The 13495-nt window shown below is 41.5% G+C and overlaps 1 protein-coding gene across 3 annotated transcripts in view; it reads left to right on the top strand.

Moving 5' to 3' along the window:
* Positions 1-13495, top strand: part of col5a1 (procollagen, type V, alpha 1) — an 86718-nt gene that overhangs the window by 50000 nt on the left and 23223 nt on the right. For all 3 annotated transcript variants that reach the window (XM_035991257.1, XM_035991258.1, XM_035991259.1), the window contains exons 13-30: positions 1339-1431; positions 1930-1986; positions 2151-2204; positions 2360-2413; positions 2814-2867; positions 2980-3033; positions 3122-3175; positions 3671-3715; positions 4434-4487; positions 4966-5010; positions 5891-5944; positions 6031-6075; positions 7190-7243; positions 8379-8423; positions 8756-8809; positions 10060-10104; positions 10477-10530; positions 12612-12719. In XM_035991257.1, the coding sequence (XP_035847150.1) occupies positions 1339-1431; positions 1930-1986; positions 2151-2204; positions 2360-2413; positions 2814-2867; positions 2980-3033; positions 3122-3175; positions 3671-3715; positions 4434-4487; positions 4966-5010; positions 5891-5944; positions 6031-6075; positions 7190-7243; positions 8379-8423; positions 8756-8809; positions 10060-10104; positions 10477-10530; positions 12612-12719 (1023 nt within the window). The remainder of the gene's footprint in view (positions 1-1338; positions 1432-1929; positions 1987-2150; positions 2205-2359; positions 2414-2813; positions 2868-2979; positions 3034-3121; positions 3176-3670; positions 3716-4433; positions 4488-4965; positions 5011-5890; positions 5945-6030; positions 6076-7189; positions 7244-8378; positions 8424-8755; positions 8810-10059; positions 10105-10476; positions 10531-12611; positions 12720-13495) is intronic.

Consider the following 13495-nt stretch of genomic DNA (forward strand, 5'->3'; position numbering starts at 1 on the left):
TGATTCGACTGCGACAGTTACACAGCCATGCTAACGACTTCCGACGCTGTCTACCTTTTTAAGTACCTCTTTCTTTTCCTTGTACTTGGAAGAGGTCTGATACCGCTGCCGTTGGATCTGATTAGTTGTGCAGATGTGAAGTTGTGGTTTCAGGGGTCCACAGAGCTGTCTGTGTGAGCCATGAGGCAAGCTTCGTCTGGACAGGAACTCAAGTCATTCTGGTGTATCCACTGGCAGAAAGCACGGCTTGAAATCTGATCCTTGAGCTCCGAGGCTAATGGGAAACATGCATTGTTGTTTCGCCCCTTCTTTCACCAGAGGAGTCTTTGGCTCAGTGTTAAAATTGTGGAATCAACATAACGGGGTTAAATTGTGAATTTTAACAGTTTATTTTTCTTAAAGGGTCCAATGAATAGTGATGGATCTTCTCTTTGTTTTCTGTGGACAGTCTGCCTTACCATAAGTTGGTGTAAGGTGAAAACAATAATGTAGTTCCCATCATAGTGTTTTTCTTTTGCTCTGGGCTCGCTAGTCAACAATTTGATGTAGCAGAACATTTTTTTTTCAAAGTTCAATGATAAATAGCAATGCATGTTGGAGAATGACGAAAAAGTTGAAGAGAGAAAGAATCAAAGACGGACCAAAAGGCTCACAGATTGGCAGGAGGGAAAAAAGAAATAGCTGCATATATTTGATTGTGGCTAATATAGCGAAGGGAACGGCCAATATTTAATCAAACTCTGGGAAACTGTAGGATTTGCGCAATACTTGTGAAAAGTCTGTGCTCTAGAGACATTTGGTGAGCTGCAGTAGATCTGACTCAGCCCTGATGTTCTGAATCAACTGTTTGTATTTTCGCTTCTTGGTAACACTGTTTGTTCCTGCACAGTATTTCACTGTTGTATTGCTGTGCATCTCTAAACTAACCGACAGTCAGCCTCCTGAGGACTGTGCTTTGTAACCCAACCGAGATGCATGGCCCAAACAAACCTGTGTTGCACCACAAAACCTGGCTATTCACCTATGGTGCAATGCCGGCTCATCGCCACCAGATGCCGGTAGACTTGGAAGCTCGTGGCCTGCAGAGGCAGCCTTTGATGGTGCTGGTTTGACAGCTGGAGGGTGATGCTTAGTTGGACATCCTAGTTCCAAGTTAGGGACACCGTATTAGAGAAATGTTGCAGATGTTGTTGGTAAATAGATTCAACGAAAATGTTTTTTTTTTTCGCTGCCACATTTTTCTCAGCTATTCCTTTTGTGTTTTGTGCCAGTGCCTCCTGTGTGCTGGTGTCATCTTTATTGCAGTAAAGTCTCACCATTTTTTGATTCTCTCCATAGTTCAGAATGAGTGCTGGAGGTGACTCTGGACAGAAAGGACCTGCTGTATCAGCGCAGGAGGCCCAGATGCAGGCCATCATGCAGCAGGCTAGGGTAACAGTTCACACATAAACAGACTGTAGTAGTCAATATTATACTGTATGTAGTAAGTGTAGTTTGTTTTTTCTTCATTCACCTAACTTGGTTCTTCTTTTGGAATTTGTCTTACTTTTTTTGTATTGTTTTGTGTTTTTATTTTTGCCATATTTGCATTAATTAGTTTTTTTACATGTGTCTCTTTGTATCTATACACTTTTCATACATCATTGGTACTCCTTTATTATCACCAAAAGTTCATTGTTACACTTTATTACCCTGCGGTTGCGCACAAGAATGCATAATTAATATACAATTTCACACAGAGAACAAATGAACAGACACAAATACACTTACAGCACACACACACACACACACACAAACATGCAAATGGAAAATACATGTTATAATATCAGCTAAATGCAATAGCTTTCAATCTTATATCCTTTTATATATTTCCTTTTTATATTTTTATTATTTTTATGTTTTTGCTAATCCTTTCCTTTCTGTGTTCAGCTGGCTATGCGCGGCCCTACAGGTCCAATGGGTTTGACTGGCAGGTCCGGCCCTCTGGTATGTATTTTTCAAAGCACCTCACGACGATCACAGACTCAAAATCAATACAAATGTTATCTCAAAAATGTTATTAACAGTTATTGCAAAAAACAATTTGTAGCCGAGTTGAAAAGTTATATTGGTTTACTGTCCGTTGAATCTTTGTTTGTTTTTCTTCTCAGGGTCCTCCCGGTGTTTCAGGACTGAAGGGAGAGTCTGGAGAGGCAGGTCCTCAGGTATGAGAAATAAGAATGTGAAAATGAGTTTTTAAAATCTATTACTGAAAAACAGAAAGAAACTTTTCTTGTTTTAGTATGATATTTGCAAGATGGAAATATAAAGAAAAATAAAGAAATTCTTGCGAGTTTGATAGAAGTGTTTTTTTTTTCAGGGACCACGTGGACCTATGGGATCTATTGGACCCTCTGGAAAGCCTGGCAGAAGGGTAAGCGTGACACACACCGAGTTTGCAGCAAAGCATGCAGCGTATTACTTTGTGGTACTCATATTGAATAATTGATATACTGTACATTTCGGAGTGCCGATATAAAAACAGGCATTTTCTAGTCTCCATATAGTCCCAGTGATTTTTTTTTTTTTTTTAAAGATTATTTTGTGGACATGTTAGGCCTTTATTTATATAGGACAGCTGAAAACATGAAAGGGGAGAGAGAGAGCGAGGGGGAATGACATGCAGCAAAGGGCCGCAGGGCGGAGTCAAACCCACGGCCGCTGTGTCGAGGAGTAAACCTCTATATATGGGCGCCTGCTCTACCAACTGAGCTACCCAGGCGCCCAGTCACAGTGATTTCTGACATGTTTTGTAACTGTCGTCATTTTTACAGGGTCGTTCTGGAGCCGACGGTGCCAGGGGCATGCCGGGACAGTCTGGACCCAAGGTACCTTGTCTACTGTATTCATAATCCATAAGCATATTTCATAATACCTGTTTAAAAGTGTTTTTCAAGCCTGTACAAGTGGTATGCAACCTGATGTGTCTTTGCTCTTCAGGGAGACCGAGGGTTTGATGGTCTGGCCGGACTTCCTGGTGAAAAAGGACACCGAGTAAGATGCTTTGGGATGCTATAAAAAGTGTATTATGTATATTGATTTGATGTGTGCCATTGTGAAATCTAAATGTTTGTTGTTATAGGGTGAACCTGGCCCCTCTGGACCTCCCGGTGGTCCTGGAGAGGATGGAGAAAGGGTAAGAAATTATAATTTCACGCCTCTTTTTTTCCGTTTATTTCCTAGAGAAACAGAAGAGTTGTAATTTGGATTCTGATTGTGTCTGATTGCATTCCTTAACCGTTAATGTTATGCTGCAGAAGACATAAATAACTTCTTCCTCCTGCCAAACTCACCTTTTTTTGTCAGCACCCGAATTCTCACTTCCACTTGCTCTCCCCGTCTCCCCTCTCATACTCAATTATCTCCCCTAATATTTTTTTGATCTCTGCACACCTTCATCTGCTTCTAATCTCCCTCGCTATCCTCATTACCCACAGCTGATGCAGCCTGATCCCCTCTTTCCCACCTTTTTCTTTGTGCCTTTCCATTATCTCTCATCGTCCACACACACACACACACACACACACACACACACACACACACACACACACACACACACACACTCTTACTTTCTCCTCCTTTGTCATTCATGGTCTGTTCCACATTCTCACCCGTTCTCTCTCTTTCCCAGGGAGATGACGGAGACATCGGACCCAGAGGACTTCCTGGTGAACCCGTGAGTGATCACACGTATTACTGTTCGGACTCACACTGAGCGATAGTATGACAGAGCTGAGAGGGCCCGCTCTCGTCATGCTATTGTGTTAGCAAACAATCAAATGATCTCATGATATCATATATCATCTGAAGAAGACAGCCACTGTTCACATTCATATAAATGGAGATTTTTCTTAGCATTATGTTGCTGGGAAGTGTATGTTGATGAGGGTTTTGCTAGTGCTTCATCTGTATAAGGGAAGCTTTGGAGGTGAGACATGCAGGCAGCTCACATCAAGCTTGATATAATAGCCTCCCACTCTCTCAGGCAGGATATATTCCACGGAGGGGGAGAAAGAGAGGGAAGGCAAAACCACCAGAAAGCCCTTTCAATCTGCTGCTATGACTTGTTTTGTCCACCAGGGTGTGCCACATTAGTTTGAATTCACACTGACAGGACAATAGGTCTCGTTAGGTAACTGTAGCTTTGAGGCAAAGCGCAGAAATGCAAAGCAATGTTTGAGAGGCATAGCTGTGGGGAATTAAACGTAGTAAAGAAAGCTTTTCCTCACAATCTGACTCGGTAGAATATCCTCAAGGACTTTTGGGAAGTCAGGGTCGTTTCCTGAAGTATAATTTTGAAACTTGTTTAACATGTTTAATAATTCATCAATCCTTTCACAGGTGTGATATCATTCTCAAACTCATTTCCTTTTTCTTTTTTTTTTTCCACCTAGGGTCCCCGCGGTTTGCTGGGACCAAAAGGACCTCAGGGACCTCCTGGACCCCCTGTGAGTCCCCATACCCTCCTCTCACTTTTTCATAGCCATGCTGTTAAAGTGATTTACTGTTTAGAGAGCAGAATCATTTTTTTTACCATCTCATAGAACAAAAGAGACTGCAAACAACACCCACCGGGAAATACAAAATAATATATTTCAGACAGCATACACAAAGAGTAGCATAGGTTATTGAGTTTACAGCGGAGCAAAGTTAAACCTAATGTTGGACAGTGTGCATCAATCAAGTAGTGTATTTTTAAGTGATATTCCTGTGCAGGATGTGTAGGGCTATAACGTACAATAAATCATATGCTCAAATTCATGTGGTGCAGATGCAAAAGCCAAGGTGGGGTTTTTCAGTTTGTCTACAGCTAAGAGTGAGAATTAGCCGCTAAAAGTTAGACTCACCTTTTCAGTGTACTACTGTACAGATGTGCTGGCCTTGCCTTATATGTGCTAAATGTTGTGTTCATCTCATCTGCTGTAGGGTGTTACTGGAATGGACGGCCACCCTGGACCCAAAGGAAACATAGTAAGTGAAGCGGCAATTGATTAAATTGCTAATTTTCAGCATTCTCCATTACACACACACACACACACACACACACACACACACACACACACACACACACACACACACACACACACACACACACACACACATACACACACAGACACAAACACAACTGTCACAGAGACAGAAAATGCACTACTTTCACATCTCTCTATTTTATCTTCAAATCCACGGTATTGCCTCATAAACTCACTCTCTTGACACTAAAACACACACACACACACACACACACACAGTACAATCAGAGGATACTTACCAGATAATGAAGAATAGGTCGGCTGTGTTTAGATCCATTTGAGCAGTCCACCACGGCCAGTTGTATCATTCCAGGTCAATTTCTGGTAGCGCCTGACCGTAATGAGAGAACACCTGCCTGGAGCAGCTCGTCTGTTCTGTTGGGAAGGTTCCAACTAGGTAGAAATGGAAGATCAACAGCTTTCCTGCACTCTTGGACCCGAGCAACGTAATTGATTGCCAGTTATCTGAGAGGGAATGTGTGTTGTGTTTGTGGTTCAGCACATTCAGTCATTAGGAAAGTAGGTGTGTGAATGCGTATGTTTTTGTGTGTGTGTGTGTGTGTGTGTGTGTGTGTGTGTGTGTGTGTGTGTGTGTGTGTGTGTGTATCTTCTACCTTGAGCCAGAGCAGGATGTTGTGCTATTTGCCTGTTTAGGTATCAGCTTCTGATTTATATCTGTTGAGAGCAGCATTTTACTTTTAATGGACCATATGGAGCAACTAATCACTCTTACCTTCACTTGGGAGGTTCTACTCAAGTAAATAAAGTAATCAATCTTTGTGTTTGTAATGAGATTTATAAAATGAACTTGTTTTCTTCAGGGACCTCAAGGAGAGCCAGGACCACCTGGACAGCAAGGCAACCCAGGTGCCCAGGTCGGTGATGAACAGGTTGTCTGACATTTGATTTTTCTCTCATTCTTCAAATGAAATGTTCTGAGCATTTTTTGTCCTCGCCGCAGGGACTCGCCGGGCCCCAAGGTGCCATCGGACCTCCAGGAGAGAAGGTAAGATCACTGAATAACAATATTGTGAAACACGACTTCTTTCAGCCACTTTTTAATAAAGTATTCTTTATTCGATTCTATTTCGCTACATCAAATACCACAGCCTTCTAATATTTCATTTATAATCAGGAGAAACACAATGCAAACATTATTCAGTCTCAAATTCCAACTGTTCAATAATAAGCTGAACACCCTCCATATAAACTGGAACATGTGATTTATCTGAAATTGGATTAAAATGTATCAGGATTAAAATCTTTCTGCACTGTCTACTAGGCACTATTTGGCCCTGTGTTGGGGATGGGGACACGTTTGCATAATAGTGTGATAAGCATTTGGAACTGAATAAGATAGCAACTTGGCTTTCAGCTCATGCAAATGAACGAGACAACGTCCTGCAATTTTATAGATTTCAAGTCTGTGGTTATTAACATTTTATCCAGTTGGCAGTTTTTTTCCACTGTGGAGTTGCAGGAATGTAATCAGTTTGTTATCATGCTGAAGTTATCGTTTAGCTCCAAGCACCACTGGGCCTAAGTACAGCATCAAAGAGCTGCTAGCAAGGCTTTGGACTCTTATGATACCTCTAACTAGGCATTGGGCCGGTTACCAGTTTCAAGGTAAACCGCAGTTTGAAAACCACTAAAACTTTTCGTCTGCTGTTTTTTTATGAGTCATCAAGGACAGAAAGTGCAGTTTAGAAATCCCTCTGCCTACCAGTGTGCATTGTGTTAATAAAATACATTGTATTCACTGGAAAAAGACATTCAATAATCATACATTTTAAAGCTGTAATTGCAATACCGCAATACTGTGAAACCATGGTATTTTTGCTCCATGGTTATCATACTGTCAGAATCTGTCATGTCATTTAGCTGACGCTTTTTTTATCCAAAGCAACTTACAATTCAGAGGTTGCACGCCTCTGGAGCAACTAGGGGTTAAGTGTCTTGCTCAGGGACACATTGGTTGATGTAGCGCAGTGGGAATTGAACCCAGGTCTCCCACATCAAAGGAATGTGTCATATCCGCTGCTCCATCACCTCTAACCTTCGTCTGCCATGTGTTGTTTTACTGTGTGATGTCTTTACATCTTGTCTTGTCTTCTGTCTAGGGTCCTACTGGAAAGCCAGGCTTGCCGGGAATGCCAGGAGCTGATGGTCCACCGGTGAGTCCATACACCACACATCCAAAGAAACGTATGCGAGTGAAACAGCTTCTCTCTCTCTCTCTCTCGCTCTCTCTCTCTCTGTCTCGTGCTCTGTAAAAGACAATTGTTGATGTTGATAATTTGCAAATTATAATTGCTAACTGTGAGTAACAACACTTTCAAAGCAGTACATCACATTTTGATGTTTAGAAACCACTTAACGCACCCAAAAGGCACTGCGATAATTATTTGTCTGAAACATATGTATGGTACAACACAGTAACACAGCTGTGTAACAGTGGAACAACCCGCCCACACACATGCGAACGCTCTCTGTCCCATCTTTGCACAGACGGCACAGAAAACACCTGCACTAATGGCAGGTGTGTCTGAGAGGGCTGGTGCACTGGAGAGAGACCCAGACGAGAAAGGCTGTGAAATACAAACAACTGTAGTGAGGGAAAAAGACACAAGGAGACAGTGTTGAAAATGAGGGATTTGGTGAAAGAGAGGAATAAGAAATGGAGGAGAGCGGACACCGTACGATGTCCCCTGGTGCTTCAATAGCTTTCAGGGTCTTTTTGGAGTGGAAATAGCTCCCCGCCATTTACATTCTCGCCTTTTTTTATATTTATCCATTTGTTGCATCTTCCAGCCGCAGTATTCTCTCTCTCAATCTCAATGCTCCCTCCTTGCCCCTCATTTCTCTACTCTCTAGTATCTATTTCCTTCTCCATCCTCTCTCACATCCACTATGAACCCATCAGAGGCTTTGCAGAGCTTCTTTGTCTCATGAGAACGCAATTTTTTTTCTTCTTTTTACCAGACATCCATATTAGATGTGTGTTTTTGCTTTTGTGTTTGCACACATGCATGTACAGTATGTGCGTAATGTATTGTGAAGTCCCAAGACGGCAGTCTTGGCTTTTAGAACCCAGTAATAGCCGGTAGTGCATTCATAATACTTGTGTGTTAATTCCAAGTAATAATCCAATCCATAATCCCAAATGAGATAAAAATCTAAAGGCTCTTATTCCAATTTTCCTCCAACAGTTTTACAACCTAATACCTCAGTTATAGAGGGTGTTGTAGTATTTATGGTGGTAATTATCCTGAAATGAGATGCGATAATATTTCTCCTAATAATTCACAGGGTCACCCTGGAAAGGAGGGGCCCTCTGGAGAGAAAGGACACTTGGTAGGTTTTATTTCTTTCTCTTACATTTGGAGCTTGCATTTTATTCTTTTCTGAATTTATTTGAAGCTTTTCTAAGTTTCTTTCCCCTCCTTTTGTCTAGTTCAAACACATTTGCATAAAACATTTTTCATTAATGTAGATAACATTTGCATTGTGGGTGCGTGTGTGTGTGAGTGTGTGTGTGTGTGTGTGTGTGTGTGTGTGTGTGTGTGTGTGTGCGTGTGTGTGTGCGTGCATGCGTGCGTGCGTGCGTGTGTGTGTGTGTGCGCGTGCGTGCGTGCGTGCGTGTGTGTGTGCTACAAGCTCTTAACTAAACATCTGTCTCCCCCCAGGGCCCTGCTGGCCCTCAAGGACCCATCGGTTATCCTGGGCCCCGAGGTGTGAAGGTGAGATGATTATCAACCACTCATAAATCCATTTGTGATATCATCAGGTCGTGGTACCCTGCAATTAACAACCGTTATGTGCTAATAGTTGCACATTATCTCATCAAAATGCCTCTGAAAAAACAACAACAATGTTATTATTTCCAAGGCTCTTCCAACAACTAAGTGTGATTTTGTAAAAAGCTGTTCTTTACCAAAATCAACGCCCTCGTTTGCTGCTAAACTGCTTATTTTCTAGGGACTGTCTAGAATGGAATGGCCTCATGAAAACGATCCTAGTGATGCAATGATTACTGTGAGACGGGAAAGTCAGATCTTACATCACCTTGCTCACATAATGTGGTGCTGAGGTTAGTCACAGGTGCAGATGACAGCTCAAGGCGCACAGCCCTTCATCAGTAGCTAGAGACGAAAGAAATCCCATCAAATGAAATCTTGGCAAGAGGGTGTGACTGATCCAATCAGTAAAGCTTCCACTGAGGGAAGGGGCTCACACAAGTGGCTTAACTTCTAGCTAAAAGTCGTTCGGTTACATGGCTGAGGCCTGAAGTGTCTGCTCTCTCTGGGAAGATCAGAAGGATGTTCAAGGAAAGTAGTTGTAGATGTCAAATTAGGGCTGGGCAATATATTGATTTTATATCGATATCGTGATATGAGACTAGATATCGTCTTAGATTTTGGATATCGTGATATCGTGATATGACATAAGTGTTGTCTTTTACTGGTTTCAAAGGCTGCATTACAGTAAAGTAATGTAATTATCTGAACTTACCAGACTGTTGTAGCTGTTCTATTATTTGCCTTTTCCCCACTTAGACATTATGTCCACATTACTGATGATTATTTATCTAAAACCTAACTGTGAAGATATTTTGTTAGAGCACCAATTGTCAACCCTAGAATATCGCCGCAATATCGATATTGAGCTATTTGTTCAAGAATATCGTGATATCGGATTTTCTCCCTATCGCCCAGCCCTATGTCAAATGCTTTTACGGTTATTTTATAAACTACAGACAAAACACATTTTAATGCATCGATTACATTGTGTAGCCTCCATAGCACCTTTTGTTTGACACACTCGCAACAGTGACAATCAGCTACATCAGATGACTTCTGCCTCAATCTAGTAAAGCTGTGTTGGTGAATAAATTTCTTGCTCATTGTGGGACTGCATACAAATGAACTCCTCCATTTTGTCCAACGTGCACCCTATCGGCCTGTAACATCTGTCTGTTCTTCCATCACAGGGAGCTGACGGTGTGCGCGGTCTTAAAGGACATAAGGGTGAAAAGGTAAGAGAGCTCTTATTGGCTAAGAAAGTCTGTGTGTGAAGGGAAGCGACTGTAAACTTCAGAGAAATTGTAGCATTTGTATGAATTATAACTAAACATGTGTGGGGGTCTTGCATGAAATATTTCATGCTAATGATAATCTCAATGAAGTCCTGTAAAACTGATGCGGGTACAGAAAGAAAAAAGGCGATTAAGAGTTTCTGTGGCAACAGGGGATCTTGCCAAGACTCTGCATCTGTGTGTGTATGTGTGCTCATCTTTGACTGTGTCTCTGCGTATGAATACCACACAAATGGTTTCAACATCTGTATTATCCAATTATTTCTCCTTCATTACATCCTCACCTCTTTATCTCTTTTATTCTCTCACCAGGGAGAAGATGGCTTCCCTGGCTTCAAGGGAGATATGGGTATCAAGGGCGACAGGGTAAGGCTCCTTTATTTATATTATACTCCTGAGTATGTGTCAGGTTCAGGTTCAGGTTACTTTATTGGTACCCGTAGGTAAACTAGGTTTACAGTCTAAGAGGCAGGACACCCTTAAAGCTTTGTAGACCACCACATAACATGTAACACACAAAACATTAAAACATATAAAACAGGCAATAAAACATGGATAAAAAGAATAGAAGACAGAATAGAAGACAGTACATGACCAAAGTGCTTTTGCGTTTTGTGCAAGTCGGTCAGTCACATCTTGAGCGTTGGAAAACATCATTCAAATTAGGGCTGCACAATATATGGTTTTGTTTATCGTCGTCGCGGCGACATATCGCACTTATTTTGTGTTAGTTGAAAGAAAATATCTGTAAAAAAACTGCACTTTAAAATGTAACTGTCATTTTTTTTTTAGTGGTGCCTTTTATATTCAGTTTAATGTTCAATTTGTTCAATAAAAGTATATTAGAAATGATTTCCTTTCATTCAAGCAATTTGTTGTATGTTAGAATACTGAAAGCAGCTGAACTGAGTACACTTTAATATCTGTTTATTTATCGCAAGTCATATCGTTATCGCGATGTTCAACAACGTTATCACATATTTTCCTCATATCGTGCAGCCCTAATTGAAATGACTTATTAGACAACTGTAACTTCTGCACTCAACGCTGTTTTTGGGGCTTAGTTTTGTTGGGGTGACCTTTACCTGAACTAAGTGAAAGCAGCAACCACTCCTGAGTTTAGCCCCTTATGGCCTAAGCCTCTGTGACTACTGTGGATGTGGGGTAATGAGCAAACATAAGGTGTTGCTCCTATTGCCAGCTGTTTACGTGAGCAGTTTCCAATTCCTTTTCTATCCAGTGTGCTACTTTCCAGTCAGTCCAAACCTCAACTACTTAAAGAAGCACAAGGTTTGACAGGTGTACCCGGGAACAGCAGAGCAAACTGCTTTAGGGATTTACAATGTCAAAGTAGCAGGAAAACAGTCTTTTACAGTGAGAAACATAACTTTCCCCACTTCAAACATCAATCCCCCAATCCCTGACCAGGCTGTCTATAGCTGAGTACAGAAAGGAAGGAGAAATCAATGGCACTCTGAACCTTTTCAAACTCTGGAGACGTTGCAGATCCAGCTGAAAGCAAGGATTTGAGGAGTCCCCATGTTCTGGAATAGACACACATGGACTAGAATCTAAAATACTAATTTTTAAGCATGCCTATGAAAAGTGTGTGTGTGTGTGTGTGTGTGTGTGTGTGTGTGTGTGTGTGTGTGTGTGTGTGTGTGTGAGTGCTCAATTGCAAGTGTTCTCTTTGATGAGCTTGCAAGTGTGAGTCAAGTACAGTTTCCTTGATGCCGTTTTATGTGTACTTAAGTGCGCGTATGCAGACACCTGATTGCTTGTGCAACTCCGCACCTGCCCTTTAACAGGATACCTTTCACACACTGCTGAGTCTCCGCAGCCGTGATTGGTTGTCAGAGCGAGTTTATACTCTGTCATTTAGTGGGTGTCCCGCTAGAAGGGGAGCACGCTCACAGAGAGAAGCAATAATAGGATCGCTAACTGCTTTGAGGGGCGGGCGGCAAGGGAAAATGGCATTACTTGATTCTTCAAGCAACTTTACACTCACAACAGTTTAAAAAGGGCGAGCCGAGTTACCCAGAATGAATTGACTTGTTTGCTTTACAAGAAAAAGTTGTGTGTTTCTGTGTCCATTGCACATTGTCAATTAAGAAGCTGATTGAGAAAATTGGTTTTCTGGGTCTATAAAGGTGGATTAACATTCCTGAATGAATGCAAATGTGTAATGTAGTGTTTCACGCAGTTCAACTAATCGACAAATGCACAAGCAAAAGGCAGGAAAGAAGAAAAGTGCTACTTGGTGTATGCATCTAAACGACAGAACAAAACAAAACTGGCTTTGCTAATTTATTTTTATTTAATCTGTTTTATGGTTTATGGTGACGGAAATACATTCAACGTTTTTTTACACGAAAACTCCACATTGTAGCTTTGAGGAAAATGATAAATTGTAAGTATGAACAAGCATGTGTTCCGGTGCTTTCCAGGGAGAGCTTGGACCAGCAGGACCCAGAGGAGAAGATGGTCCCGAGGGACCAAAGGGTCGCTCAGGTCTCCCAGGAGATGCTGGTCCTCTTGGCCCAGGTGGTGAGAAGGTAAGCTCCTTTTTTTTTCCAGTTTGGCTTTCACAACCAAAACACTGAGCTCTAACAGACACTGTGTCCTCTGCCTAAATTTAACACTGACGGATAAAACAGAATCAAAAACAATTTGCAATTTTGTATCATCAGTCATGTTTGATCTAGGATGATAGTTCAGCAGGGCTTGACGAGGAAAATAGTTTTTCCGACCGTTCTCTTCCTAACAGCAACCGTTTTGTTATTGCTGCTGCTCTTGAACCAGCTGGGAGCATAAAATGGATTCAGTTTTTAACATTCTTCATTGTTAAATTGAACACTGGGTTAGCTGTTGCTGACAATACCTCAGACATTTTTTGTGCATAAAAAAAGAAATGTCAGTCTTTTCTAGAGGATGCAGCCTGTCTGTGGTCTTTCACAAAAGGCTTGAAACATGTTGAGTGTCATTTAGACTGTGCTAACAAAATCTGATTTGGCAAGTCATCAGTCAAAGTACGAGCCGAAACTGTGGTTATGTTCCACGGTAACCACAGTGCTTCTGTTTAGTATCCGAGCTTAAAGCTTTAGTGCGTAACTTTTTGATATTAATGAACGTCCGTTACATTCAAGCCATTGCCAGATGAGTTGCTACAAAGCTAATTAAGACTATCAGCTCCACACAACTCTCTCTGTATTTCTCAGTATGGCTATGTTCAAAAGATTGTGTCGTCCGGTGACTTTCCCGCGCAGAAACTCGAAGATAATTACCTCTTCTGAAGAGTCCATCATGTTTTTTTTAATCCTCCGTGTCCTAC

The sequence above is a fragment of the Sander lucioperca genome, chromosome 14 (genome assembly GCF_008315115.2).
Source record: "Sander lucioperca isolate FBNREF2018 chromosome 14, SLUC_FBN_1.2, whole genome shotgun sequence".
NCBI classification, from domain to species: Eukaryota; Metazoa; Chordata; class Actinopteri; order Perciformes; family Percidae; genus Sander; species Sander lucioperca.